General features: G+C 47.3%; 1 protein-coding gene across 10 annotated transcripts in view; it reads left to right on the top strand.

The window, feature by feature from the left end:
• The window catches only part of LOC149348194 (BAI1-associated protein 3-like), a 397,925-nt gene that overhangs the window by 359,296 nt on the left and 13,432 nt on the right, over positions 1-25,197 (top strand). For all 10 annotated transcript variants that reach the window (XM_089587980.1, XM_089587976.1, XM_089587979.1 and 7 more), the window contains 4 exons: positions 2,686-2,974; positions 5,477-5,515; positions 19,865-19,988; positions 23,467-23,663. In XM_089587980.1, the coding sequence (XP_089444106.1) occupies positions 2,686-2,974; positions 5,477-5,515; positions 19,865-19,988; positions 23,467-23,663 (649 nt within the window). The remainder of the gene's footprint in view (positions 1-2,685; positions 2,975-5,476; positions 5,516-19,864; positions 19,989-23,466; positions 23,664-25,197) is intronic.

Below are 25,197 nucleotides of genomic sequence, written 5' to 3'. Positions count from 1 at the left end.
CCTTCGCGTTGCGTGTTATAAATTGTCTGCTTCATATGTTGTTTCTGTAATTTTTTCTTCAATTTCAAATTCTTGGCGCTATTAGCGCTTCCGCCAAAAAGCAAAACCAGCGAGAAACGCTGATCACAGCACGCTGCACGAACAGGAAAAGCGGCGAAAAGGGAAAGCCGCTTGACTACTGAGCCGGAGTTCCCGGTTTCGAACCCGGTCGTGGCGACCGCGTGGTGAAACCGGCCGTGGCAAAACGCAAAATGCATCCGAGTGCTGTGTGATGTCAGTGCACTTTAAAGTTCCTCAGGTGGTCGAAATTATTACGGAGCCCTCCACTGCGGCACCTCTTTCTCTCTTTCTTCTCACACTCCCTCTTTTATCCTTTCCCTTACAGGCGTGTTTCAGGTGTCCAACGAGGTGTGAGACAGATACGTCATTTCCTTTCCTCAAAAACTAAAAACTAAACCAAGGCGGCGAGGCGTTAAATGGAAAATGCTTGGTTTATTGGGTTTAACGTCCCAAAGCAGCTCAGACTATGAGGGACGCCGTAGTGAAGGGCTCCGAAAATTTCGACCACCTGGGGTTCTTTTACGTCCACTGACATCACACAGCACACGGGCCTTTAGAATCTCGCCTTCAGCGAAATTCAGCCGTCGTGGCCGGGATCGAACCCGCGTCTTTCGCGGTCAGTAGCCGAGCGCCAAAACCACTGAGCCACCGCGGCGGGTGAAAACGCCAAATGCAATGAAGCCAAGAGCGTTGATTGTCTTAAAGGTTGGCTATTTTAAAGCGAAAACAGCTGAGTGACTATGCGCGACTGTCGACTACGAGGTTGACTAAAAATTTTATTGTAATAAGCACATTCCAAGGCCCTTATCTGACATATGTCGTAAATTTAGTTGCATCAGTGTATTCCACTATTCCTTACGGCATCGTGTTTTCAGTTACAAGCCTCAACGACAGCCGGCAGTTATTGCGGCTGCATTTTAGAAACGGCAGGCATTCAAAACTTCAGTGTGCATTAATAAATATGCGTCGTAAGTGCAAGCAAGTTATACGCTAAAACATCCGCGCTGAACAATGAACCCACGTACGCTCTACATTTTAATCCACATCTGGCAATCTACGAGCGCCTAGTGGATGTCTGTCCCCCTTGTAAACATTGACTGGCAACTATCGGCAAACTGGACACGCACTTTTAGTTCGTGTGTCGGCCCTTACATGTCGCTTGAAGCCGAACACTCCTTATTAGCCCGAGAATTTCAAATATTTTGTATTGCCCACTTCTTTCCTGTTGCCACCAGAACTATCTGATGCAATGGCTGGAAACATTTTAAAAACAAGATATTGCAATGCGTAGAAAGTGTAGGCCATCACCCAACATCTTTGGAAAGAGCCCTACTGCACAATGTACTAGTGCCCCGCCGCGGATGCTCAGTGGTTACGGCGCTCGGCTGCTGACCCGAAAGACGCGGGTTCGATCCCGGCCGCGGCGGCTAGAATTTCTTTGGGGGAGAAATTCTAGAGGCCCGTGTACTGTGCGGTGTCAGGGCACATTAAAGAACCCCAGGTGGTCGAAATTTCCGGAGCCCTTCACTACGGCGTCTCTCTTAGCCTGAGTCGCTTTGGGACGCTAAACCCCATAAACCAAACCAAACCATCTTTCCTGTTGCCACAAGAACTATCGATGCAACGGCTGGAAACATTTTAAAAATAAGATTTTTCAATGCGTAGAAAGTGTAGGCCATCACCCAACATCTTTGGGCAGAGCCCTACTGCACACTGTACTAGTTTTTCACAATTATGCAAGCGAAAATATCCCCATTAAGGGACGCGGTATTTGCTGCAGGTGGACGACAGATGGCACTAGCTTGTGAGGGCTACTAGGGGCTATATATAGGGCTATATGAAGAACACCTGAGGAAATTGGACGATAACAGGTGGGCAGCTAAGGTATTTAAATATTTATACAGAAAGAGCGTTGACTCACAGTGGCGGAAAAGAATTAGAAAACTAACCAGTAAGTATGCCGTTCATGAGGACGGAGAAAGAAAGAGCATTAAACGAGAGGTTAAAAACGCGGAAGTTAAAAATTTGATGAATTCAATGGAAAGAAACATAGTGTAGAACTATATCGATACTGGAAAAGGCAGATAAGGAAAGAATTTTTCTATGATAACTCAAGAGGCAGTGCCCTACTTTTTGAAGCTAGGTCAGGGTGTCTTAGAAGGCGCAGCTACAAAAAGAAATTTAACGAAGAAGATGACGCATGTGCAGTGTGTGGTAGATCTGTGAAAACAATTGAACACCTCATAATCAAATGTGATGGTATCCATCCGGATGTCGATGCAGGCACAGTCACTCTTCCTGAGGCTCTAGAGTTTAAAGGTAACAATGGTCATGTAAATAAATCCGCAGTGGAAGTTAGCGAAAAGCGATTCGAGGATTGGTGGCTGAAAAGCAGAGATGTGGCATAAGATTAGAATTGTTAGAAACCGTAGGTAAAGATGATGGCAAATCTTAATGAGAATTGCCAACACAGTAAACAAAAGAATAATAAAGAAAGAAAAGCTGAGCATGGTGGCAATTGCCACCACCCCGTTTCAAAGGGGCCGCTCCTATCCATCCATCCATCCATACTAAAGCTGGTGTTGAGCAGATGTGTCATGCCAGGCATTCCCCGTATCATCGCAGGAGCGCTTGGGATTCTTCCAGCGCCTGTTCTCCTCGCTTGGAGTGCTGCTCGAGTTCTTCCACGCCGAGGACAAGGGGCTCTCCCTGAAATCCCTGCACAGTCTCCCCTATCAGGACCTGGACAGGCTGCTCAAACTGCACAAGGGTGACACCGCAGACCTCATCGAGCTGTACTGCCTGCACCGCCTGGAGGAGCAGAACCGCCAGATCCAGTCGGGCGTGGCTCCCTACGGATGGCTAACGGTGCGTCTCAGCTACAACGCCACAGCAGAGAGCCTCTGCGTTGACGGTGAGCTCATTGAACTGCTTTGGTGGTGGTGGTGGTGAAAACTTGTAATAAAAAGGGACAGGAAGCATGTTTGGATCAGCCCTTAAGGGACCGATCCTTACAAACACTAGGTGGAGGTCCCTAGTATGGGATTCCAGTGGCGGTGGCAGCCGCCCGGGCGCGCCCGTCTAAGGCTTGTTGGGTCCGTAAGTCGTGGCAGCCGAGCAGGGTCGCCTCCCAGTCCTCCCGGGTTGGGTTGGGGATGGAGGGGAATAGCCTGGTTGGAGGGGCAGGTCCACACCATGTGGTAGGAGTGACAGTAGATTATAAGACGGGGCAAATGTCGGTGTCGTAGGTTTTAACTGAGAATAGCTTTTAATGAGAAAGTATTTCTAGGCTATGTCGGCTGGGCAGTGTCACGAAAACGTGTCCGCAAAACGTGTCCGCAGGAGTTGTGACGTTCTCAGAAGAGGTAGCATCAAACGAATGGTTATGATCGATAGAGGATGGTGTGAGGATGCTGCGCGAAAAAAAAAAATGTCGATATGATGATTAGTTAATTGATTTGAGCTAAAAATGTCGAAAAAACGTCGAAATAGCATGGACGTCGATATAGTGAGTGGATGGGAAAACAGCCGCGGATGGCAAAATATTTGAAAAATAGGCAAACGAGTAAAAATAAAGTTTGAAATTAATTGAAATGCATTTGAGGAGCGAAAAGTAATCGAAGACAAATGTTTGACACGGATTAATTAGTTAATTATCAGAAAAAACCATTGCATAGTGAAATAGGCTGGAGGGGTATATAGTAAGTGGACGGGAAAGCAACCATGGCGCAAAATTTAAAAAAACAGAATGGTTGATTGATATAAAAGAAGGTATAATCAGAGTAAATAAATCGATCTTTAATTAAATCTTGAGATAATTACGCTAATTCAGTAGTTAAATTAATTAACAAACGCATGTGTCGTCTTCGCGTGCCGCATTTAAATTGTACATTATTGTGATGGACCCGAAACTAACCTCTGGCTATGGGTCCTAGAACATTGTGCGTACTCTACCGTTGTAAATGGATTTTTGTTTGAAATAAAAAAAACACAAAGAAAAAGACAAAGAGAGGCAAAGAGAGGCGATGAGTGCCGTGGAGGCGCCATTGCTTTCGCATTCTCCCAATGGGGTCGCCGCTGTGAAATCTAATTTTTATCTTAGTCAGTTTGCACTGTCCAGGTGACAAGTTCGTGTACATGTACGCCCTCTAAATAATGGCTCTCGCTTAATGGCGGCATGCCAGCTAGAATATATCTATGAAAGTGGTGAAGTTTGCGCCTGCGCTGGCGTTCGAAATTAGGGCCATTGATCTCACATTTCATCGGTATACTAAAGGCACTATATTTCAAAATGCGATACCCCGTGTAACGCCGTGCGACATCTCTTTTCATAGGTGTCATATGTGTGCACGATGCAAAGTTGATGCTTTTGTTGTGGTGCTGGGTCTGGAGTGCTGTGTCAGGCCTTTGCATGAAAGCGAGCTTTGAATAGAAAACGAGGTTTCCGTTTTTTTTTGTTTTTCCCTCTGCCGTGTGAAATTTCCTTGCAAATTGTTTTCGATTGCAGCTTGTCCTTGTGCTGTACCGCATATTGAGAAAGCACAGATTTTTTGTTTCCCTTAGCAGTGCACGGCGCCGTCTTGCTTCATAATTTTGGGTCAGGAAGTATTGAGTCCCTCTGCCGGTTAAGTGCAAATCTTCACAAGTTTTTGAGGAGTGCAGAGAAAGGTTGCTGGGTCTGCTGAGAAGCGGCACCAAAAGAACGGGCCCTGCTACATTCGACAGTGATATTAGGTTTGGTTTGGTTTATTTGGGTTTAACGTCCCAAAGCGACTCTGGCTATGAGGGACGTACGCCTTAGTGAAGGGCTCCGGAAATTTCGACCACCTGGGGTTCTTTAACGCATGCTGACATCGCACAGTGCACAGGCCTCTAGAATTTCGCCTCCTTCGAAATTCGGCCGCCACGGCCGGGATCGAACCCGCGTCTTTCGGTTCAGCGGCTGAGCGCCGTAACCACTGAGCCACGATGGAAGGTCGACAGCGATATTAGGAAGAGATAATAGCCTTGTGTAACGCTTCGCACATATCAAAAGGAAATAAAACTGTACGCATTAGCGGTACAGCCTAGGCCGACTGTAGTCTGTTTGCAAGCATGATGACCTCAGAAGTAGAGAGATTGCTAAAAATGGTTACTTTGAATGCCAGGAAGCAATTTATAATAGGTGCTTTTTCTATGTAAGAGTTCCGTAGCTGACGCTTTCGCTACTCATTGTAGTGTCGTGCCTTCAATGGGGATACTATAAAGCTACGCTCACGCAGTTATGCACTATTACTTGCTGTTGACTGAAACGGCGCAGGGTTTAGGGATAAGCTAATTTCTTACAGGCGGGTGTTCATGATTTCATATTTATTAAAATGCTGACACTTACCTGCACAGTACCATGACCTGTTTCCAACCTGGTTACCGATTTCAGTGATGAATGCTCGGGACCTTCAGCCACTGGACCCCAACGGTGAGTAAATGCTTAATGTGTAAGCCCTCAAACTTATCAAGCTGAACAGTGTTTCTCGGGAAGTGGTGTGTTGAATACATCCTTACAGAAGATTCTATAGCGGAACTAAACTAAGAGCTTGTTTGTTTATTGACACTAATGGCCATTAACCGAGTAAGAGTAGCGTGAAATATAAAGTCTGACATATTATATTAATTTTCGTGATGTTGGGTGTAGCATTTTCATTCACAATGCCTGGGATGAAAGCCTCCTTTTGGATACTGACATCCTCTGGGAACATAAGGTACCCATATGAACACGCATGCATACAAACCTCTGCGCTTACTGAATAAGCGCCCTTTACTTGCGCTCCTACAGCCCCCGTGAAGAGTGTAACTACTTGTATCGGTGTTGAGTTGCTGGTCAACGAAGTTATATAAATAATTAATACTATATATTCCTTTCGCATTGTGTAAAACTGAACAGATTTACCTGGAACTTTCTATTTATTGATGACTGCAGTAATGGCGGACGTCAAATAAGTTAGAGTTCCTCTTGTTACCAGTTTTACATGTTGCTTCCGCTCAGGCTAATGTCTCTATACTTCGAATCGTAGCGTCACAAAGTTTCCTTTGGCCTGTATATGATACATAGATTTTAGTGTCTCATGCAGACTCACACCAATCCTGTTAAATATGTCAAATTGTTTTGTATTAAAGTAATAGGGAAAAGGCAGTCTGTTTATACCTCTAATAATGAAATAAACTAAACTAACGAAAGAATTCGAAAAGAAGTATTGGCCGCATTTGGTGCTGTTAAAACTTAGAAAACTAGTAGCGAAATTTTGTTGCTGTTAACACGAAAACCTACTGGAATATTAAATCTAATACAGCTGAACTACCTTTATTTATCTACTAGCCTAATTTAGTTTCTTGTAATGCTAGAACAAAGGGCGGAGCAGAATTATGAATATAATTAAGGAGGTAAAGCAGAAATCTGTAAAACCTATTTAAACTGATATCAGACTTACAGGGGACCTATACAGCAAACATAGGGATATATTTTGCCAATACAAACTTATATTTAAGTTTTTGCTAGGGATCGGACTTGGTATGATTATGGTACCGGCCTTTGTTTGGATAGCCTAAGCAAATTTTTGTGAATGAATGATATGCATTTTAAGCCCTAATTTGGGCCTACTACACTAAAAACCAATAAAAAAAATCTAGCGATTTTATTAAATTCGCTCAGATACTGCTTAGGATGACCAGTGACGAGGCTAGTGTCTGGGACGCAGAAAGGCACTGACATACATGGTCTGTTCTGAAAGTAGTAGGACTCATTTTTTAAACAAAATTTATTCAAGAGAATAGTACAAACGATTACAATTTTTCAAGGTAGCACCATTCCGCACCTACACGCTGCTGCCAATGAGTTTCACAGTTTTCGTACGCCTCCAGGAATGCCTGGACCGGAGTGCTTTTAACTCCCTCGTCACGGCCTGTTGACCCACCTCTACCGATCCGTGATGTTTCCCCTTGAGCGTCGATTTTATTCTCGGGAATAGAAAAAAGTCTGGCGGGACCAAGTTGAGACTGTAGGGGGGCTGAGGCAGCGTTGCCGCCTTGTGCTGGTCAAAAAATCGGGGTCCTCATTCACATGATGAAGAAGATCCACCGGTTGGCCTTTTCCTCCTCTGACAACACTCCCGGCACCAACTTCGCGCACGCTTTCCTCATGGATAAGTTTTCTGTCACGATCTCAAAAACTTGGGTTTGGGGAATGCTCAAGTCATCAGCAATCATTCTGATACTCATTCTACGATCACTGTTAAGTAAATGTTTCACTCGCTACACATTTTCGTTGGTCTTGCTGGTCGAAGGGCGTCTGGAGCGGTCGTCTTCCTCCACTCTTTCCTTACTTTCTCGGAAAAGCTTGTGCCACTCAAAAAACATCTGATCTACCCATGGAAGCGTCACCGTATGCCTCCTTAATCATGTAGTGAGTATGTTTGCCCGTTTTACCAAGATTTACTCAAAATTTGCTCTCGTATCGCTGATCCAGTAAACGCTCGATGATTCTGCGTGACGAGACGTTTCGACAGGGGTCCACAGTACAAGCGACCTCCTCTCTTCAACGGCCGAGAGTCGACTGCCGATTTTCCCCAGCATTCCCAATATCCCCCTTCAACGATCCTGCACGCGCAGACCACCTCTCGTCCGCCCGTTCGCCCAGGAAAAAACCAGTCCTACTACTTTCAGAACAGAACCTGTATAATGGGTTAACGGGAGAAGAGGTGCCTTAAAGCTCGAACGATTCAATGCACAGTGTTGTCGTTGTCTAATTGTAAACAAAACACGTGGACACTCTCTTTAGGACCTATTACTGTCACGCACCCTGTTAAAGAAGCATTATTGGTCATCTCGCTATATTCCTACGCAAATGCTCTTTTTTGACAACAGTGCCACGACTGTTTGGGAAGTCCACGATAATCTATGATTTTCATAGATTTCGCTGCGTCTGTACTCATGTTTGCAGACTTCCTTGTATCAAAATGTTGATAACAGTAAGCTGCGTAGTGCTCAGCGCAAACTACGCGGTGGTGTGCTTTCGAACTGGTCATAGGTCTTTGTCGCACGAACCTGCTATGAAGTTAGTTTTGAAAATTGCCCGCCATCTGATTGCGTTAGCGACTAATGTCTCTTAATCCTCGAAAATATCGCAAGTCGTGCATCTTGTATTAGACACTGGCGTTACATTCTCTTGCAATGTTGTGCGATTGCCGCACGGTGCACAGCGTAACATTTGTTTAATTGCTATGCGGATGATGCGATTTCGAAGTTTGCGAAATGTCTTCTGGCAGCGCACTCGCAAAGATTGTGTACTCAATATTATGCACGTAATGATCTCAATACCATCCCAGCAGCATCCATGACAGTCAACAGTGTTCATAAAGAAGGAAAAGCAACGCCCCCCCCCCCCCCCCTCACACTCACACACACATGCACAGAGGGCCCCTATCTGCCACTTTGAAGAATTACCTACGCTACCCCGGTTTAGCACTGTTACTGGGCGTTCAGGAAGCATACGATTGTTGGCGGTTAGCCAGGTGGAGCGGTATAGTGGCGCCACCCTTTAGGGATCAATGAAGTTACTTGTAGCTGCTATTCCGAGTTGCGCAGGTGGCCCTGAAACGGCTATTGATTGCTGCTGCTGGGGGGAACAAGGGCAAAAAGGGGCGTTAAAGGCATTAGCTACTTTAGGAAGAGATTTAGTGGGGAATATTATTATCACATATTTTACCAATATTTGTCGTGCAAAGCAGAGGCGATAAGAGGGAATTTGGGAAAGATACAGGCAGGGAAGGGCCACTTGGAAATGCGGAGCTTCGGCTCACCCCGGAGTAATAGCGATATGGTGCACAAAGAGGACGTTGTACTGAAACTAAACGACAGGAACGAAGGGAGAGAACAAAACACAAACACCTCCTCTCTATCTAAACACCAACTTGCCCAGCTTTCTGCCTTAAACAGTATGCAAAAGCAAGTAACAGAGAAAATGGGCAGGGAAAGTATATTGGTAGCAGAAAGCAAGCAGTTGAAAGCTTAGACTGCGCAGAGCAGAACAAACATAATAGGAATCAAGCGGCAGCCCTCATGTTGAAGACAAAGCAGTCTTCTGTGCAGCTGCTTAGCTTAGTTGCATCAAAGCAACAAGATGCGAAGAAAATTTTATTGGCCATACTTTTTATTTAAGAAACGCATCTTACACAAATTAAGGTATACACGGCTGTAGGGCTGACAAAAAAGGCAGAACAGTTTAAAACGCAATTTTTCGACACGGGAACGTTGTTTTCCGTTTTTTATTTGGCGTCTGGAAATCCTAAAATTCCAAACGCGATAACTCTGCCCGGCTCCGAAGCCGCGATAAGAGGGATATCAACTCTGTGATGCATAGCTTTTCTTAAAGCATTGTTTAATGCACTTAGATTATTTTCAAAATCTATCATAAAGTAAAACTGGTGGTATCTAATCGCATAAATTCACAACCTCATTTTGCCGGTAGCAGCGCTACTGTCAGCATGGTGGCAGTGTTATCGAAACACTTTAAAGTGCAATGGAAAAAAAAGCAAGGTTAGACAGTGCAAGAAGCACTGACTATTTGACAGACAACGAAAAATGCCATCTGAAGTTTTGTTGTGAAAAAAAGATGTCCCGCATTGTGCTCATATTCACAAAGTGCCGTGCATACACTCCAGGCGATGCACCCTGGCTACCACCAGGGCGACAAAGTTTAAATACAGCCTTGAGCTCCGGATTTTCTCTGTGAATTTAAGATAATTTAAAAAACCATAAGTATTTCCGTGTATATGGCTCTACCATGATATACCAAGACCCACCAAAATAAGCCATCATTTTTTTCAGTGGTTTCCGACAGACAGTTGGCAAGCGTTTTAATATTGTTCAACATAGCACACTAAATACTTCGTGCGCCTCTTCTGAATTACTTCGTCTCGACTAGACGCGCAGGCGTTCGAGAATGAAGCGTTTTTTAGGGCAGTGTGTGGCGGAGACCGCAGGCGATATTAAAGCATAAGCTAACATGTCACTGTGCTGAGGCCTTAAGGGCAGGTCACCTGTAACATGATTGGGAAAAGGACAGTTGGTTTGGTTCATGCGGTGGAACGTCCCAAAGAGACTCAGAATATGAGGAATGCCGCAGTGAACGGCTCCGGAAATTTCAGCCACCTGGGGTTTTTTAACATGCACTGACATCGCACAGTACACGGCCTCTAGAATTTCATCTCCATCGAAATTCTACCGCCGCGGCCGGGATTTATCTCGTGTCATTCGGGTCAGCAGCCTAGCGCCGTAGACAGTGAGTCACCGCGGCGGTTTTTGATAAAGCACGTTGACAGCAGGTTGACCAAACGCTTCAAGTAGTAAAAGAGTTCTAAACAGAACGGTGATGTTGGCTTCTCTGCAATACCTAAATGATTTGGAACCATGCGATCGCGTTTGGCCAATAGACGCACGAGCGGCGCATAGAAAATAAACCTCAATCTATAAGGCTATATGTTTAACGTCTCATAGTGACACACCATGCGATCGCGTTTGGCCAATAGACGCACGAGCGGCGCATAGAAAATAAACCTCAATCTATAAGGCTATATGTTTAACGTCTCATAGTGACACAGACTACGTGGAATGCCGTAGTAGCTAGGCCCCCGACTTAATTTCGCCCACCTGGGGTTCTTTAACGTGCTCTGACATCGCTACGTACCATCTTTGCCCAAAGTAACCGAGCAGCCTCGCCGGCGGCCAGAGCAGGCTTGCAGCCGAATGGCGGCGCTGCGATCTGCGGCGCCAGCCGTTGCTCCCCGGCTGCGAGTGTAAACTGGCTGACGTAAGCCTGCGCCCTCGCTGTCATTATGGCAGTGCTACGAAGGCGCGAAATAGCTCGCCGCAGAAGCTATACGCTTACTTCTTATTGTTCAAGGAAGGAGTGCGCAGGCAGAGGCTTACGTCAGCCAGTTTAGACTCGCATCAGGGGAGCAAGAGCCAGCACCGGGGACCGCAGCAACGCTGTCCCGGCTGCTCGGTTAGTTTTGGGCAAAGAGGGTACGTGCGTATCTGGCGTTTCCCCTCCATCGAAACGCGACCATCGCGGCCTGGACACAACACGTGTCCTTGTGCTCAGCAGCCGAGCGCACTAACCAGTGCGCCATCGTGAAGCGTTACTAATGGGGAATATGTATAGAAATCTTGACTTCCGGGTTGCCTAATCGAGCTTCACGGTGCATAAAGCCCCTCTGGTGGGGTGAACACTTCGTTAGTGCAGACATAACACGGGTGAAGTGAAACATGAAGGCAATTTTATTCATCGTCAGTTGCCTTCTGTGCAGTGGGGATCAATGCGACTAAAAGTCGTTTGCTGAGTTTCAAGAAATCGTCCTAAATGAGGCCGCATGTGTTTTGAACGCTCTCGGTGTGTCTTGCGACTTCATTCATGATTACCTGTATAAATTTTAAAGGGAGAGTATTGAGTGGTTAAGTGGCCTCTTTTTGCTGGCTTGGTAATTAGACAATATACTTTTGCTGATATTTTGGAATTTTTACGGAATGTGAGCATAACAAGTCCACCTTAAAATACTCAAACCAGTTGTGGGTATTGCATAAATGTGTATTGCATAAAGCCAATTGCATAAAGCCAAAAACTCATGTCTTGCATGATATTAAAGATGACAATTTCATGGAACGCTTTGACACAACGAAGTAATCGCCGAACGGATCTCTCTTGGGTGTATGAATTTTCCCTCTTTGATGACCCATAATTCTTGGCAGGCTAATTTTTTTTAGGTTACTGATGATCAGCGAAACCCACTGCAATGTCATTAATGACGGTACAAACTGGGGTTGACGTCTTTTGTCCGGGTACATTTGGCCATGTTATTTTACTTGATGGCATGGGACACTTGCCGCAGCTATATACTTAAGACTGTCAGTTATATACTTAAGGCTATGTGCCAGAAATTGTCCGAAGGTCAACCCGGCTGAACCTAATAGACGAACGAAAGCAAAGCTGGCGGTAGTGATATATTTTGCCGATGCTAGAAGCGTGTCCCACCAGGCATCGGATCCAGGATCACCGCCGCATTGCCGAAGGAGGAAGGGACGTGGGCCGGAGACGGGAGTAGGGGAAGTGAAGGAAAAAACTGTATTCACATATTTACATTATTTACAGAGAGCGGGACTGAGAATGGCTCTCAGGGGACGGGGAACGTCTTCGTCAACCGTAGTCGACTGGAGCTAGCCGGCTTCTCTCGGCCACACTCACGGCCGAGTTAAATATCGTCCGGTTTCCCCAGATCCCTGGCTGGGGAAAAATGGTCGACGAGCACTGTCCAATCGGATGGACCGAAGGGGACCTCCTTGTTACCGCCCACGGCTGGGCAGGTGCGAGCTTGTCCACTCTGTCGCAGCTGGGTCGAAGAGAGGGGAAGATTGCTGACTCATCCAGCCCCGCGGGGAAAGGAATCTCCTGAAGTCTTTCAGCAGGGGAATGAACTTGCCTCCCCGCCGATTGCCCAGAACGCGAGTCGGGGACACAGAATTCTTCAATTATCCGCCAGCGTGACGGCGCCGCCAGGTCGCCTCCGCATTCACGGTGGGTGCTCGGACAATAGCTCCTGGGCCTCGCCTGCCTTCGTCGCCGCTGCACTCCGTTCAAGGAATTTCGCTGGGGTTTTGGCTGACAATGGCCTTTGACATCCCTGCCACACTAATCCGCTGAGGCTCGGAGGGGCATTCCAAGCTTCTCACTTCCCATGGTCGTCGCGAGGTTGTCGACCTTGGCGATTGTTCACGGTAGCGGCTTGATCGGGCCCACGTGGTCCGAAGTGGACACAGGTGTGACGGGAACACACAAAGAGAACCGTCATTTTTCATTTCTTGACTTGGTCAGTGACCCAATTTTCCTTTGTGAATAAATAACACAAAGGGGAGTTAAAGGGGGGGGGGGTAGAAACACAACAGCACGTCCGCCGCCCGAAGAGGTCTCGTAGTGGTTGCAGCCAACGCTGCTGCGCGCAGAGACCTGGAGTTGTGTCCGTTCGGCCTTTGGTCACAGCTGGGCCCAAAGGTTCTTCTTGCTTCGTTGACAGCTGTAACGAGCTCAACCAGCAAAGTCCAAAGCCCAACAAGCAGAAAGCGCCAAACTGACTTCAAGAACTGCCAAGCTGTTTTCGGTCAACAAAATCTCTTTAGAGAAAATGAGCTGTAGCGTGAAATTTACGTCTTCCTCCGAAAGTTGACATGTTTGACCAAACCAGAATACCCAGAGCTTGTTTAGTCAAAAGGGAGGAAAATTTTCTAAAATTTGGGGGGGGTGCCGTAGCACGGTGTATGTCACAGAAAGCCACCGCCCGTGAGAGCACAAAGGGAAGGTGGAGCTGCTGAACACACATACAAAACAGACAAAAATGATTCCCGCTAAAGCAAAAAAAAAAACAAAATACAAATTTGCATAGCGGATTAACGTCCGTGGAGTCAGGAAAGGGCATTACACGGGAAAGCTTCGGCTGAGGCCATCAGCGTTGTCATTACCTCGCAATTTTCTGAAACGCCCCGCAATGCCAAGCTCCAAAATTTCGCTCTCATTTTTGTATAGGAGAGTGTAATGAACAAAAGACAAAAAAGAAGCATTAAACTCAATATGAGATTATTCCTCGAATCCGTCTGCAAACGGCGTTGCGATCAGAGGAATTTACTGCTTCCTATTTTTCAGCCGCCCCCTGCGCGGCCGCGGTCCGATAGCTACTCTAGCAGGTGCAAAATTACACAAGGCTAGGAACTTCAGCTTGGGACCCTGCACTGTTCTTCGTCCAAGTCTCGCGGTTCTGAAGTTTAGCTGACGCTCAGAAAGCAGAATGCGAGAAGGGAGCGAACGAGTGCGAATGCCGTGCCAGCGTATCCGTCTCTCTCGGATCGGGTTCGCGCGTTCGCCTCATTGTCAGTTTGTGATCCAGCCTGCTCTGGCTCACTACCGTTAGAGTTTATAAGGCTTACAGGGCCACGTTTGCCCTCTTCACCCGCGTGCTCTGCTGGCTCTGCGAATTCTGGAGCCTTCGAACTGGTAAGGACCTGCGCAGCATCATCTCCAAAACAAAGGCCTTTTTCTTTGGGCAGCATATCCAAGCGATTTGAGAAAATCGAGGGATACTGCAAAGGCAGGTTTTGGGAGACGGCTGCCTTGGTCAGACGCAGCTCGAGGGGGCTCTCGATCGCGACGCGGGCAGTAAGTTGGTCGTGTTCGATACCTTTCCTATCCTTATACTGGCGGTACAGCAGGCCAGAACGGAGCTGGAAAGGTATGTTCTTCCGTGACACACCTATGTCACTTTGGTGACTCAAGTTACGTAGAGTCTGGTCTTTCTCTTGCTCAGCGGTGAACGTTTCTCTGTCCACTCGAAGGAGTTCGAGAAAGCCATCTGAGTGGGGTAACACTAGATTGGTATTCAATTCCTCACCTAGCCCCAGCTCATCACTCGTGCCTGATTCGGAAGACTCACTATAGCTTGCACTACTATCGGTGCTCTTTACCCCTGTGCTAGAAGTGAGTAAGTCCTGGGCTGGCTCGTCATTAGGTAGCGCGGAGCCGTCACGGGTAAAGTCACCGGCGTTCGCCTCATCGCCAGTTTGCAATAAAGCCTGCTCTAGCTCATCACCGTGAGAATTTACAGGCTTCGGGCTTACAGGTTCAGGTTTGCCCTCTTCAACCACGTGCTCTGCTGGCGCCGCGACCTCACGAGCCTTCGAAATGGTAAGGACCTTCGCAGCGTTATCTCCAAAACAAAGGCCTTTTTCTTGGGGCAGCATATCCAAGCGATTTGAGAAAATCGAGGGATGCTGCTTAGGCAGGTTTTGGGAGACGGCTGCCCCGGTCAGACGCACCTCGAGCGGGCTCTCGATCGCGACGCAGGCAATTGGCAAAGACACGCAGTTTTCATTGACGCATAACTCGTTTTCGGGTGTTCGGTCGCGAGCGGCTGTCGTTCCCTCATCGCTGAACTGATCTTTGTTTCCAAGCAGCGATGAGGCGCATTCCTCGCTTACAGTAGAACTTGCAGTTGCCACCTTCAGCGCGCGACTGCTTTCTGGAGGACTACCTTTTTGCGCTGCGCCTACGCCTATCTGGGTTGCAAGGACAATCTGTGCGGCATCGCGCTTTTCCGCTAACGCCGCGCTCTGGCTTGGAGCTCCACAGTCGCTGTCAGGTTTGCCCTCTTCAACTACGTGCTCTGCTGGCGCTGCGAATTCACGAGCCTTCGAAGTGGTAAGGACCTGCGCAGCGTTATCTCTAAAACAAAGGCCCTTTTCTTTGGGCAGCATATCCGAGCGATTTGAGGAAATCGAGTGATGCTGCTTAGGCAGGTTTTGGGAGATGGCTGCCTCGGTCAGACGCACCCCGAGCGGGCTCTCGTTTGCGACGCGGGCAATGGGCAAAGACACGCAGTTTTCATTCACGATTTTAATTTCACTTCGCGCCGAAACCTCCTGATTTAATGTCGAATTCCTCTCGGCGCGCTTCGCCAGTAAATTTTGCAACTCCAAACGCATTAAAGCAAGTTGCCTTTCATCGGCTTCCTTGAGACGAAGATGTTCTTTTTCTATCCTGTCAGCCTCTTCCTTAGCGGCTTCCTTGCGGTAAAGGCGTTCTTTTTCTATCCTGTCAGCCTCCTTTTTAGCGGCTTCCCTGCGGTAAAGGCGTTCTTTTTCTATCCTGTCAGCCTCCTTCTTAGCGGCTTCCTTGCGGCAAAGGCGCTCTTTTTCAACCCTGTCGGCCTCCTCCTTGCGTTCCTTTTTAACCCTGTCGGCCTCCTTCTTAGCGGCTTCCTTGCGGTAAAGGCGTTCTTTTTCAACCCTGTCGGACTCCTCCTTGCGCTCTTTTTCAACCCTAACGGCCTTCTCCATGCGTTCCCTTTCAACCCTGTCGGCCTCCTCCTTAGCGTTCTTGATTCCCTCCTGAATGACTTCCCAGGTCTCCCAAATTTTGTCACCCTCCTTAGCACCACATTCCTTAATAGCCTCAATCAGCTGCGGCTTTCTGTGACTCTTCCTGGCCTCAATACCCAGCTTTTCACACAGCAACATCAACTCTGGCTTCTTTAGCTTGCTCAAATCCATGGCAACTTCCGAACGAGGACTTTCAATACAAGCTGCTACGTGAAATGCATAAGCGAGCACGTGCAGAAAAACAATCTACAGGAAGTGATAAATTTCCAGAGTTATCAAGCCTGGCAGATTCTTAAAGAAAGTCAAGCGCTCACCACTGCCGAAGCCAGGACCAAGCGTGGAAGATCCCACCGCTGCCACCAGTTGATATATTTTGCCGATGCTAGAAGCGTGTCCCACCAGGCATCGGATCCAGGATCACCGCCGCATTGCCGAAGGAGGAAGGGACGTGGGCCGGAGACGGGAGTAGGGGAAGTGAAGGAAAAAACTGTATTCACATATTTACATTATTTACAGAGAGCGGGACTGAGAATGGCTCTCAGGGGACGGGGAACGTCTTCGTCAACCGTAGTCGACTGGAGCTAGCCGGCTTCTCTCGGCCACACTCACGGCCGAGTTAAATATCGTCCGGTTTCCCCAGATCCCTGGCTGGGGAAAAATGGTCGACGAGCACTGTCCAATCGGATGGACCGAAGGGGACCTCCTTGTTACCGCCCACGGCTGGGCAGGTGCGAGCTTGTCCACTCTGTCGCAGCTGGGTCGAAGAGAGGGGAAGATTGCTGACTCATCCAGCCCCGCGGGGAAAGGAATCTCCTGAAGTCTTTCAGCAGGGGAATGAACTTGCCTCCCCGCCGATTGCCCAGAACGCGAGTCGGGGACACAGAATTCTTCAATTATCCGCCAGCGTGACGGCGCCGCCAGGTCGCCTCCGCATTCACGGTGGGTGCTCGGACAATAGCTCCTGGGCCTCGCCTGCCTTCGTCGCCGCTGCACTCCGTTCAAGGAATTTCGCTGGGGTTTTGGCTGACAATGGCCTTTGACATCCCTGCCACACTAATCCGCTGAGGCTCGGAGGGGCATTCCAAGCTTCTCACTTCCCATGGTCGTCGCGAGGTTGTCGACCTTGGCGATTGTTCACGGTAGCGGCTTGATCGGGCCCACGTGGTCCGAAGTGGACACAGGTGTGACGGGAACACACAAAGAGAACCGTCATTTTTCATTTCTTGACTTGGTCAGTGACCCAATTTTCCTTTGTGAATAAATAACACAAAGGGGAGTTAAAGGGGGGGGGGGTAGAAACACAACAGTAGCTATAGCTAAGAATGCAGTGGCTTCATTTATACGTCATCGCATGACGTAACATCAGACACTCGAAATCTCACCTCTGAAGGGCAAGGCGAAAGGTCACAGGTAAAGGCCATAGGTCAAGTGACCACTGGTAATCAATCAGCCATGTGGTTGCTGGTCATTGGCCGGGTTTCAAGGTCAAATGTACAATGCCAGGCGAAATTCTGAGTTGTATCGCGAGTAATAGAGCTTACGCTTTAAAATGTTATGCTCAATATTTTGAGTAGTCCATAGCAGTGCCTCTCGCGAATTGGCAAGGTCATCCCTGGTTCAGTGTTTAACGAAGAAATGAAATGTTTGAAATGTCGCTTCATCTTGTAAAGAGGTTTTAGAGAAGGCATTTTCTACATAAGCCTACAGGGATAAAAGAATTCATCCTATTGTGTTTATGTATTTGCTGAAGGGGGATGAATAAAATTTGCTGGGGTTTAGCTTTGGTTAAACCTGGTAGGTTGCGTAAGCATCCATAGCGTTGCATTCGGGATCATCACCGGTTGTAGACGATTTCGTTTCGATAGAGGCGCGGTGCGCCCGTCTAGCAGCGTCTTGAGCGCGCTGCATAGCAAGGCGCTGTTCGCGTTCTTCACCTGTCTCCGAAGGCCGTTGTCGTTTCCTGTCTTCGTCAAGCCGACGTAGCCTCCCTTTCTGTTTATCAGGCGGCATAACGACGGAGCAGGCAAGCCAGCGAACGCATTTTATACGCCCCCCCCCCCCCCCCCCCGTTGTCCAGCCTCCTCTCCACACTCCGCAGCTGGCGAGAGCGCGGCGAGGGCAGCGCCTCCACTCGGCAGCGGCGACAGCTGTAGTGCGCCGCGCCTCGCGCCGCCCTTCAAGGTCAAACGTGCCTCGCGGCCGCCCCGACGCGAAGGGCTGAAACCTGTCGTAATATTGCTTACGCAATAAAATTAAGATTATGGAATCGGGTTATTCAGCTGTTGCTCGCGGGAGCCTGTGTACAACATCGGGCGTGTACTGTACACGACTGTAGAGTCAAGAGCGATACCTAAGTGGTCACGTGTCTCTGCTCGGAACCTAAAAATGCCCGAAACATAACAGCAGCACGGCTTATGGCCAAAGCGGTTGCTTAGTAAAGGCAGAAGCTCAGGACAGCGCGTTGTGTGTCGTTTTCTTCCTTCTCCCCATGTTTTGCGCTGGTTTATGTTTATTTAGACAGTGGCTTAGGGCTGCCCTTTAACTGGTCAGAATCACTAGCTGTTTCGGAGTACATGCTTTTTTTTTGGAGAGAAAAAAGTTGTATTTCATTCTGGTATTCGAGGAAAGCTTAGTGAAATTTTTGTACTTTAATCCATAGGCCTTTATTAATTACCAAGTTTTCTGCAATGCGCTCATTCCAAGAATCCAAGAAAAGTAAAGGTGTCTTGCTCTTCTGGCCATAATTTGTATGCAAGTTACTTGGCCGTTGTTTCAAATGAATTGCGGCATTTTTACTGCTACATTTTTCTTTTACGGATTTTTAGACGGCTTCTCTCAACGAATACGGACGTCGATCCGCGAAAAAATGCGGAAAGCGTGACTGAATTTTTTTAATGCGCGAGCCATCGTCCTTATCACCTCTGTCCTCTTCCCGCTGTGTTTTTTTCTCGTATTTCACCTCCCCACGCTGATTACTCCTCGCGTTGGCCAAGTATTCTGAGCTTGTCGTCGAGTTTTAGCTTGAATATATTTTCTGGTCATCCTATCATTATTTTGTTGTTTTTGTTGTTGTTGTTGCCTCAGTGCGTTATCGAAAGTCACTGTAGAGCGAAAAGCAACATGCATATTTTGAGGCAGCACCATTTTCCTAAGTTCAGTATATCAGTAATCGGGGAACCTAAGCGCCACCTGGCCATTAACGAAGAATTTTTTTCGTTCTTTTCCTTTCTTTTTGTTTTCAGGTGGCGAAGACAGTAAGTTTGTTCTCGTTTTGTTTTGCATGCTTTTGGAGCTGCATGGGGCAACGCAGGGATTTTTTTGTTTTGCGATGAATGAGGGGTGTTGCAGAGTAGGTCTACATGGCGGCTAGGAGTCGGATGACGATAAGAAACAAGGCTGCTATCTTAGGAGATCTTTTTTTTTGCTGTTGGTGACTATAGTTACGATGAGGGTGGCAAGCATGGGAATTGTTTTGTGACATCGTCCGAGTGGTGGCGGTTTGGTTGTGCTTGTGGCGCAGTATCAGCGTACTGTGGTGCTTGTGGCGGTGGTGGTGTTGATGGTTGGTGCTGGGAGACTAGCGCTTGCGTCTTGGAAAAATTGGTGTGGTTGGTGTCTTGCGCGCAAAGCCGACAACAGCGTGGAAAACAAAGGGAGCGATTAACGTAATTTGTTAGCGCAGTTGTCTTGAATGGGTTCAGTGTGCTGTTCCTACATGTGACAAGGAGAAAAGCAAATGTCCTTTAGAGCAGTGTACGTAGCATGGACGCAGTTTAGTTATTCCTGTGTGCCAAACCTGTAGGTATATTGGTTTGTGTGGAAGCATGCTCTGTTCCGCTCGTTCCCAAAACTCTAGGATTCAGTGACCCGTTCGTCATCTTGGAGCTTCTGCCTAGACACCTGTTCCCGGACTGCCCTCAGCAGAGGACCCGAGTACAGAAGAGGACCCTGTTCCCGCTCTTCGATGAGAGCTTCGAATTGTAAGCCTCTCTGTCCTCTCATGTGTACTCCTAAACACAGAAGCTTATGATCTAGCTTTTTTTTGCACTACATGTGCTTGTTTATTTATTTATTTATTTATTTATTTGTGCAGTATTTATTTATTTATTTATTTGTACATACTGCAGCGCAATTATATGCGCTATGGCAGGAGTGGGAGAAACAAAAAGTAAAATACTCAACAAAGGTAACAAAACACAACAAGTAAGGCTGAGATCTGGGCGAGTTGGTATGCACTCATACTGGTGAACAGCGCAAAAAAAGGCGGGACAACAACAAGACAAGCGCTGACTATCAACTGGGTTTATTGAAGGACGGAAGGGTATATATACGAAAACATAACACAAAGAAGTGAGATGATAGTGTGAAAGGGCCGTGAAAATCAAAACCTATGTCACATGTGAAGTGATGTATGCTAATTCCTTGTTGCTAAGTGTCACGGAAGGACTGCTGATGCATTCTTCACCTTGCCTGTGGATGTGATGCGCTTCCATTATTTCGCGCGTGAGCTTATCTTTATGGCGGAACAGAACTTCGGTTTTCTTGTACTCAGGTGCGCACTTGCACTTTTTGCAGCGGAACTTCGTGCGCGGAAGCCCGCCATCTTGTTCCGATTTCCTTTCTTGCTGCCTTTCATGTTGGCATTTGCACTTTTCACAATGAGCGGCAACGTCACCTAAGAGGGTCACTTTTCCTTGTGTTTTCATGCTCCATGAGCCTTTTGTTTAAGCATCTGCCGGTCTGCCCGACGTAAACAGCACCGCAAGAGAAGGGAATACAACAAAATGTACAAAGTGAGCACAATAAAGGTCAGAACACTCACAAAAAAAGTATCAAACAAGAAAGGAACTGTTAATGACACGGTAGGAATATTCAGGTATTATGCCTTTTCGATGGCAGTTATAAAGCTTTGAACTGGAGATGAACGAATGAACCCAGGTAGAGAATTCCAGGCTTCTATTGAACAGGGAAAAAGCTGAATTTGAACAAATTAGTACGTGCAAAATACGGTATCAAATTTAGCTCGTGATGACTTCTTGTAGATGATAATGGTGCAAAGTTTATGTAGTTGTTATCTGAGAGCCTTACCGAGGAATTGACGATACAATGTAAGAATTTTAGTGATGCAGTGTGGCGACGGGCGGAGAGCGTGGTTAAATTCAATGAAAGAAGTGTGGAAGAGGGTGCGAAATCGCGATCATAGCGATGACATATAAACGTGCTTAGCGCTTAAGGAGGAGGTTAGCTATAGCGTTAGATGACTCCTGCCCACTAGTGTATAGGTAAAAAACAATAAATATTTTAAATGAAGCTCAAGACTTAACAAGAGCACAATTTTAATACAAATTTTAGTATGCAAAATTCAATCTTATGCCGTAACCATAGCACAAGTTAATTAACTCTAGTTTTCTAACAACATGTCAGCAAAAACATATTTAATAATGCGCAGACATGGAGTTTTTGTGCTGCACGCTGTGCGCATTCCTCCTGGGTAAGTTATTTTTATATTTTTGTTTGTTTTGGCCTCCGAAATTCTCGTCACTTCTGCTCCAAGCCAGGTGTGAATTAATAGTTCACAAAGAAAACAGCGCCAAATATGGGGAAAAAAAGAAAAACATATGTTACCGGACTAGCGCCATGTGAATTATGAACCGACTAGACCAAACTAAAGTTCTTCGTGAATTTATAGCCTTGAATACGTAGCGTACGCACCTCTGGCAGCGTTAGCTGAATACAGCAGCGACGGTAGCCTCTCTCGTTCAGGTTGTTCGCAAGCCATGACATTTCCCGAAAAGTAACGCACCCCAAAGCAGCAGGCGAAACGCCGTTTATTACGGGTCAGCAGGATGAATCTTAGAGGTATAAGAAAATAAATATAACGCAACAGCTGTTGAAACATTACCACAATCAAAGTCACGCCACAACATCCGAACGCTTGGGACACTCAACGTTCGAACGAGAGCATAGTAGAGTGGCTACAGCAAAACACTTCGCTATGATGAGCTAGTGGTATACAACTGAGAAAGGTGCTACCGGCACCGCAGCCACGCACAAACGCGTTTAAACAAAGTAATTTTAATAAAGAAGGCGACTCAACTCCGAGCTAAACTCCGTACAAGTGACAGGGTTGCGGTCGCCGCAGCCACCCACGCCATGTACTGCCTCTTTCAAAATCGGTGCAGCGTCGCTAGAAAATTAAAAACCACCCCGCTCCCAAGGCATGGTCTAGGAATTCTGTGGCTTGGCCGGGCCGCTGTAACCACGCTGCGCCCTGGAAGCTTGGGCCCTCGCTCGGCTGACCGTCGCTGGGATCACGCGCAAGCCCACTGCGCTATGCCTAAGGAACTTTTCGTACACGCGGAGTTAGCGCATTTGGGTGCAGTCGTTCGCACGCTAACGATGCCGAAGACGGGTGCACGTCCAGCGCAACCTTGTCCGCATTGCCGTAGGGAGGAAGTGAACCTGTTAAGAATGGCGCATTTGAGTACATAACTCGACAACTTTTAATGCAATGAGGTCAATCGAAATTCATATTTACACTGGAAAGAGGGTTTCCTCTTCCATACCTGAAACGCTATAAAAACTAGCGAGCGCTGTCTTTTGCCTTTACCGTCGCGCTATGAGCTTGCGCAGTGGTGAAGGTAGTAGCATCGTACTGTCGAACTGTATAGTTAGAATTGCCTAGTTCCACTGAAAATAGCGTTGGCCGCCTGTCAGAAAATCATTACTGTGCGTGCCATCGTGAACCTGCACAACATTGTGCATGTGCTGAATCATTTCAGTGTCGACCTTTCTAGTGCGTAGCTGAAACATTCCGTTACCACCTAGACTGGACTTCCTCTGGAAACAGTTTACCGTATCGAATACCCACTATCCTTTGCTTCTGCAGTGGGCCTATTGGTTTCCACATTTTTAGTTTGTGTAGAGTTTCAAACCCCTTCCCGCAGAGCACCAACGAGAAAAATTTCCTGCCTGCGTTAATGCTCGTCTATAGCGTCACAAAATGACATGAGACGACCGCAAGCTGCTTATATGAAACGTTCACGAAGAGGTGTAATGTAAAGTATGAATGTATAATACAAAGTTAATGAGAAGGCAAGATAACCGATGGGCCCTTAGGGTAACAGAATTCCAAGAGAAGGCAAGCGTAGCAGGAGGCAGCAGAAAGTCAGCGGCAGTGGAAGAGATTAAGAAGTCTGCGGGGATAATGTGGGTGCAGGTAGCAAAGGACAAGGTAAATTGGAGGGATACTGGAGAGGTCTTTGTCGTGTTGTGAACGTAGTTGGCGGCTGCTTCTGCTGCTGCTGATGATAATATAAAGCCGAGTCTAGCAAACGTCTTGTGAAGGGCGACTGGTTTCTCGGGAGTACAACTTCTATGCGTTTACAGTGTGACACATTCGTTCATGTACCCCCTTGACTGGGCTTCTTGCACTGCTTCCATTGTCCTTCACCACAGCTCCGTGGGACAGGAACGCTGCCGACAAGCGGTGGCCCTGCTGAGCTTCACGGTCATGGACCACGACATGGTGACACGCAATGACTTCGAAGGCGAGGCCTTCTTTGCACTGGCCGCCGTGCCGGGAGTAGAGGGGACGCTTCCTATCGCACCCTCGCAGCCTGTCGACCTGCCGCTGCTGCAGCCAAAGGAGAAGAGTGAGTGGCTATTTAAAAGAAAGTTGCTCAACATTTATGCTTTGTCGTGGGTGCAGTTGACCCCCGGAGCAGTTGCATATGTGTTTCGTCAGGCTGGCATCCGTTGCAACTCATGATCCACTATTCACATATTGTAGCGAAGGCTAAACTAGGCTATTAGAAGCGCATTTTGGTGGCGCCTGCCAAAGGCCAGTAATGCGCATGTTCCGTTGCAAAGGCAACCAGTACCACGCCAACCATGGCGCCGTAGCCGCGCAGCTGAGATATAAGCCGGAAGCTTTGCGCTCGCTCCGACACGCACCATGGAAGAAGAGCGGCCGTGCTCGTCACGGCAGCTCTACAGGCTGCATGAAATTGAGTCTTCCGATCCAGAAGTCGTCGCATGGTACAAGGCTGGCTGACAGTGTGAAAACTAGGCGAGAAAGGCCAGGCGGGTCAGGCAGCCGAGGCGCCTGAAGAACGAGAGGAACCTCTCGCGAAGAGACGCCGCCAAGGTGCTGAACGACAGTGGCGGTGTGTCGCTACAGAATTGTCAGTAGACGAAACGGCTTTCGCTACGTATCTCCGGGCCTAGCTGAGATAAGCCACTGCCAATTTTTTTACCTCTTCATCTATCGTCAATTCTAACAATTTTGGTGCACGTTGTTCAACTAATAAATCAAATCAGTCCAGTAGACACTCGATCTACTAGCGGGCAGTGCGCCCGGATGCGGCAATTGCGCCCGGCACCTTTTTTCCTCGCGTATTCTTACACCTTCCTCCTCCTTTTCGTTCAGGGTGCTTTGAGTTTTTCCTTCCTCGTTTGTTCTTTCCTTATCATCCACTTATAGGGAACTACGACGGCAACACCGCGAAATAAATGGAATGGCACTTAACAGCTGCGCTCTGAAAGTGGATAGGTGAAAGCCTTCTCTTGGGCAGCTTAGAGCACTGGAGCTCCTTTTCATAGCTGATCTTTTCCAAATTTTTTACCCTCTGTCTGACGCAGCAGCGTTTTGTGTCTTAAGTGCTAGAAAATAATTTCATTCACAGGCTCGGACATTGAAGATGGGGTTGCGAAACGAAAATGTTTAAGAACTTATCGAGAAAAGAAGCACGAAAAAATGATTTCTCATGTTTTCTTTGCCTAAATTTATGAATATGCAGATAGCTTAAGAAATTTTCGGAACAAAAATATAGCATTGTGATGTTCTGGGTGCCACAATCTTTTCCTAATGTTTTGTCTAGAGTAGAAATGAACGGCTGTGAAATATCTTGTCGGTAATGCGTTGCGTCGTTGGTAAACTGCAATTTGAGGTTTTTTAATGCTGGCGGTTAGTAATAGTTTATTGTAAGCTGAGCCCTTTAGCCAGAACTAAGGTTCTATCGGGCACTTGCGAGTTAAATTCTACAAACTACAAACTACAATTCTATAAAACTACAAACAAACGGACGGCACATAAGCTGGAGCATTCGTATAGACCATGATCAATCCCCGTCCAAGTTCGCATGAGCGAGCTCGTGGCGCCATCTGTTTTCTTCCACATATGAAGTG

Source organism: Amblyomma mixtum, chromosome 4, assembly GCF_055824585.1.
Source record: "Amblyomma mixtum isolate Tamu chromosome 4, ASM5582458v1, whole genome shotgun sequence".
In the NCBI taxonomy this organism is placed as follows: Eukaryota; Metazoa; Arthropoda; class Arachnida; order Ixodida; family Ixodidae; genus Amblyomma; species Amblyomma mixtum.
Note: the sequence above shows the minus strand (reverse complement) of the source record. Positions and strands in the feature narration are given on the sequence as shown.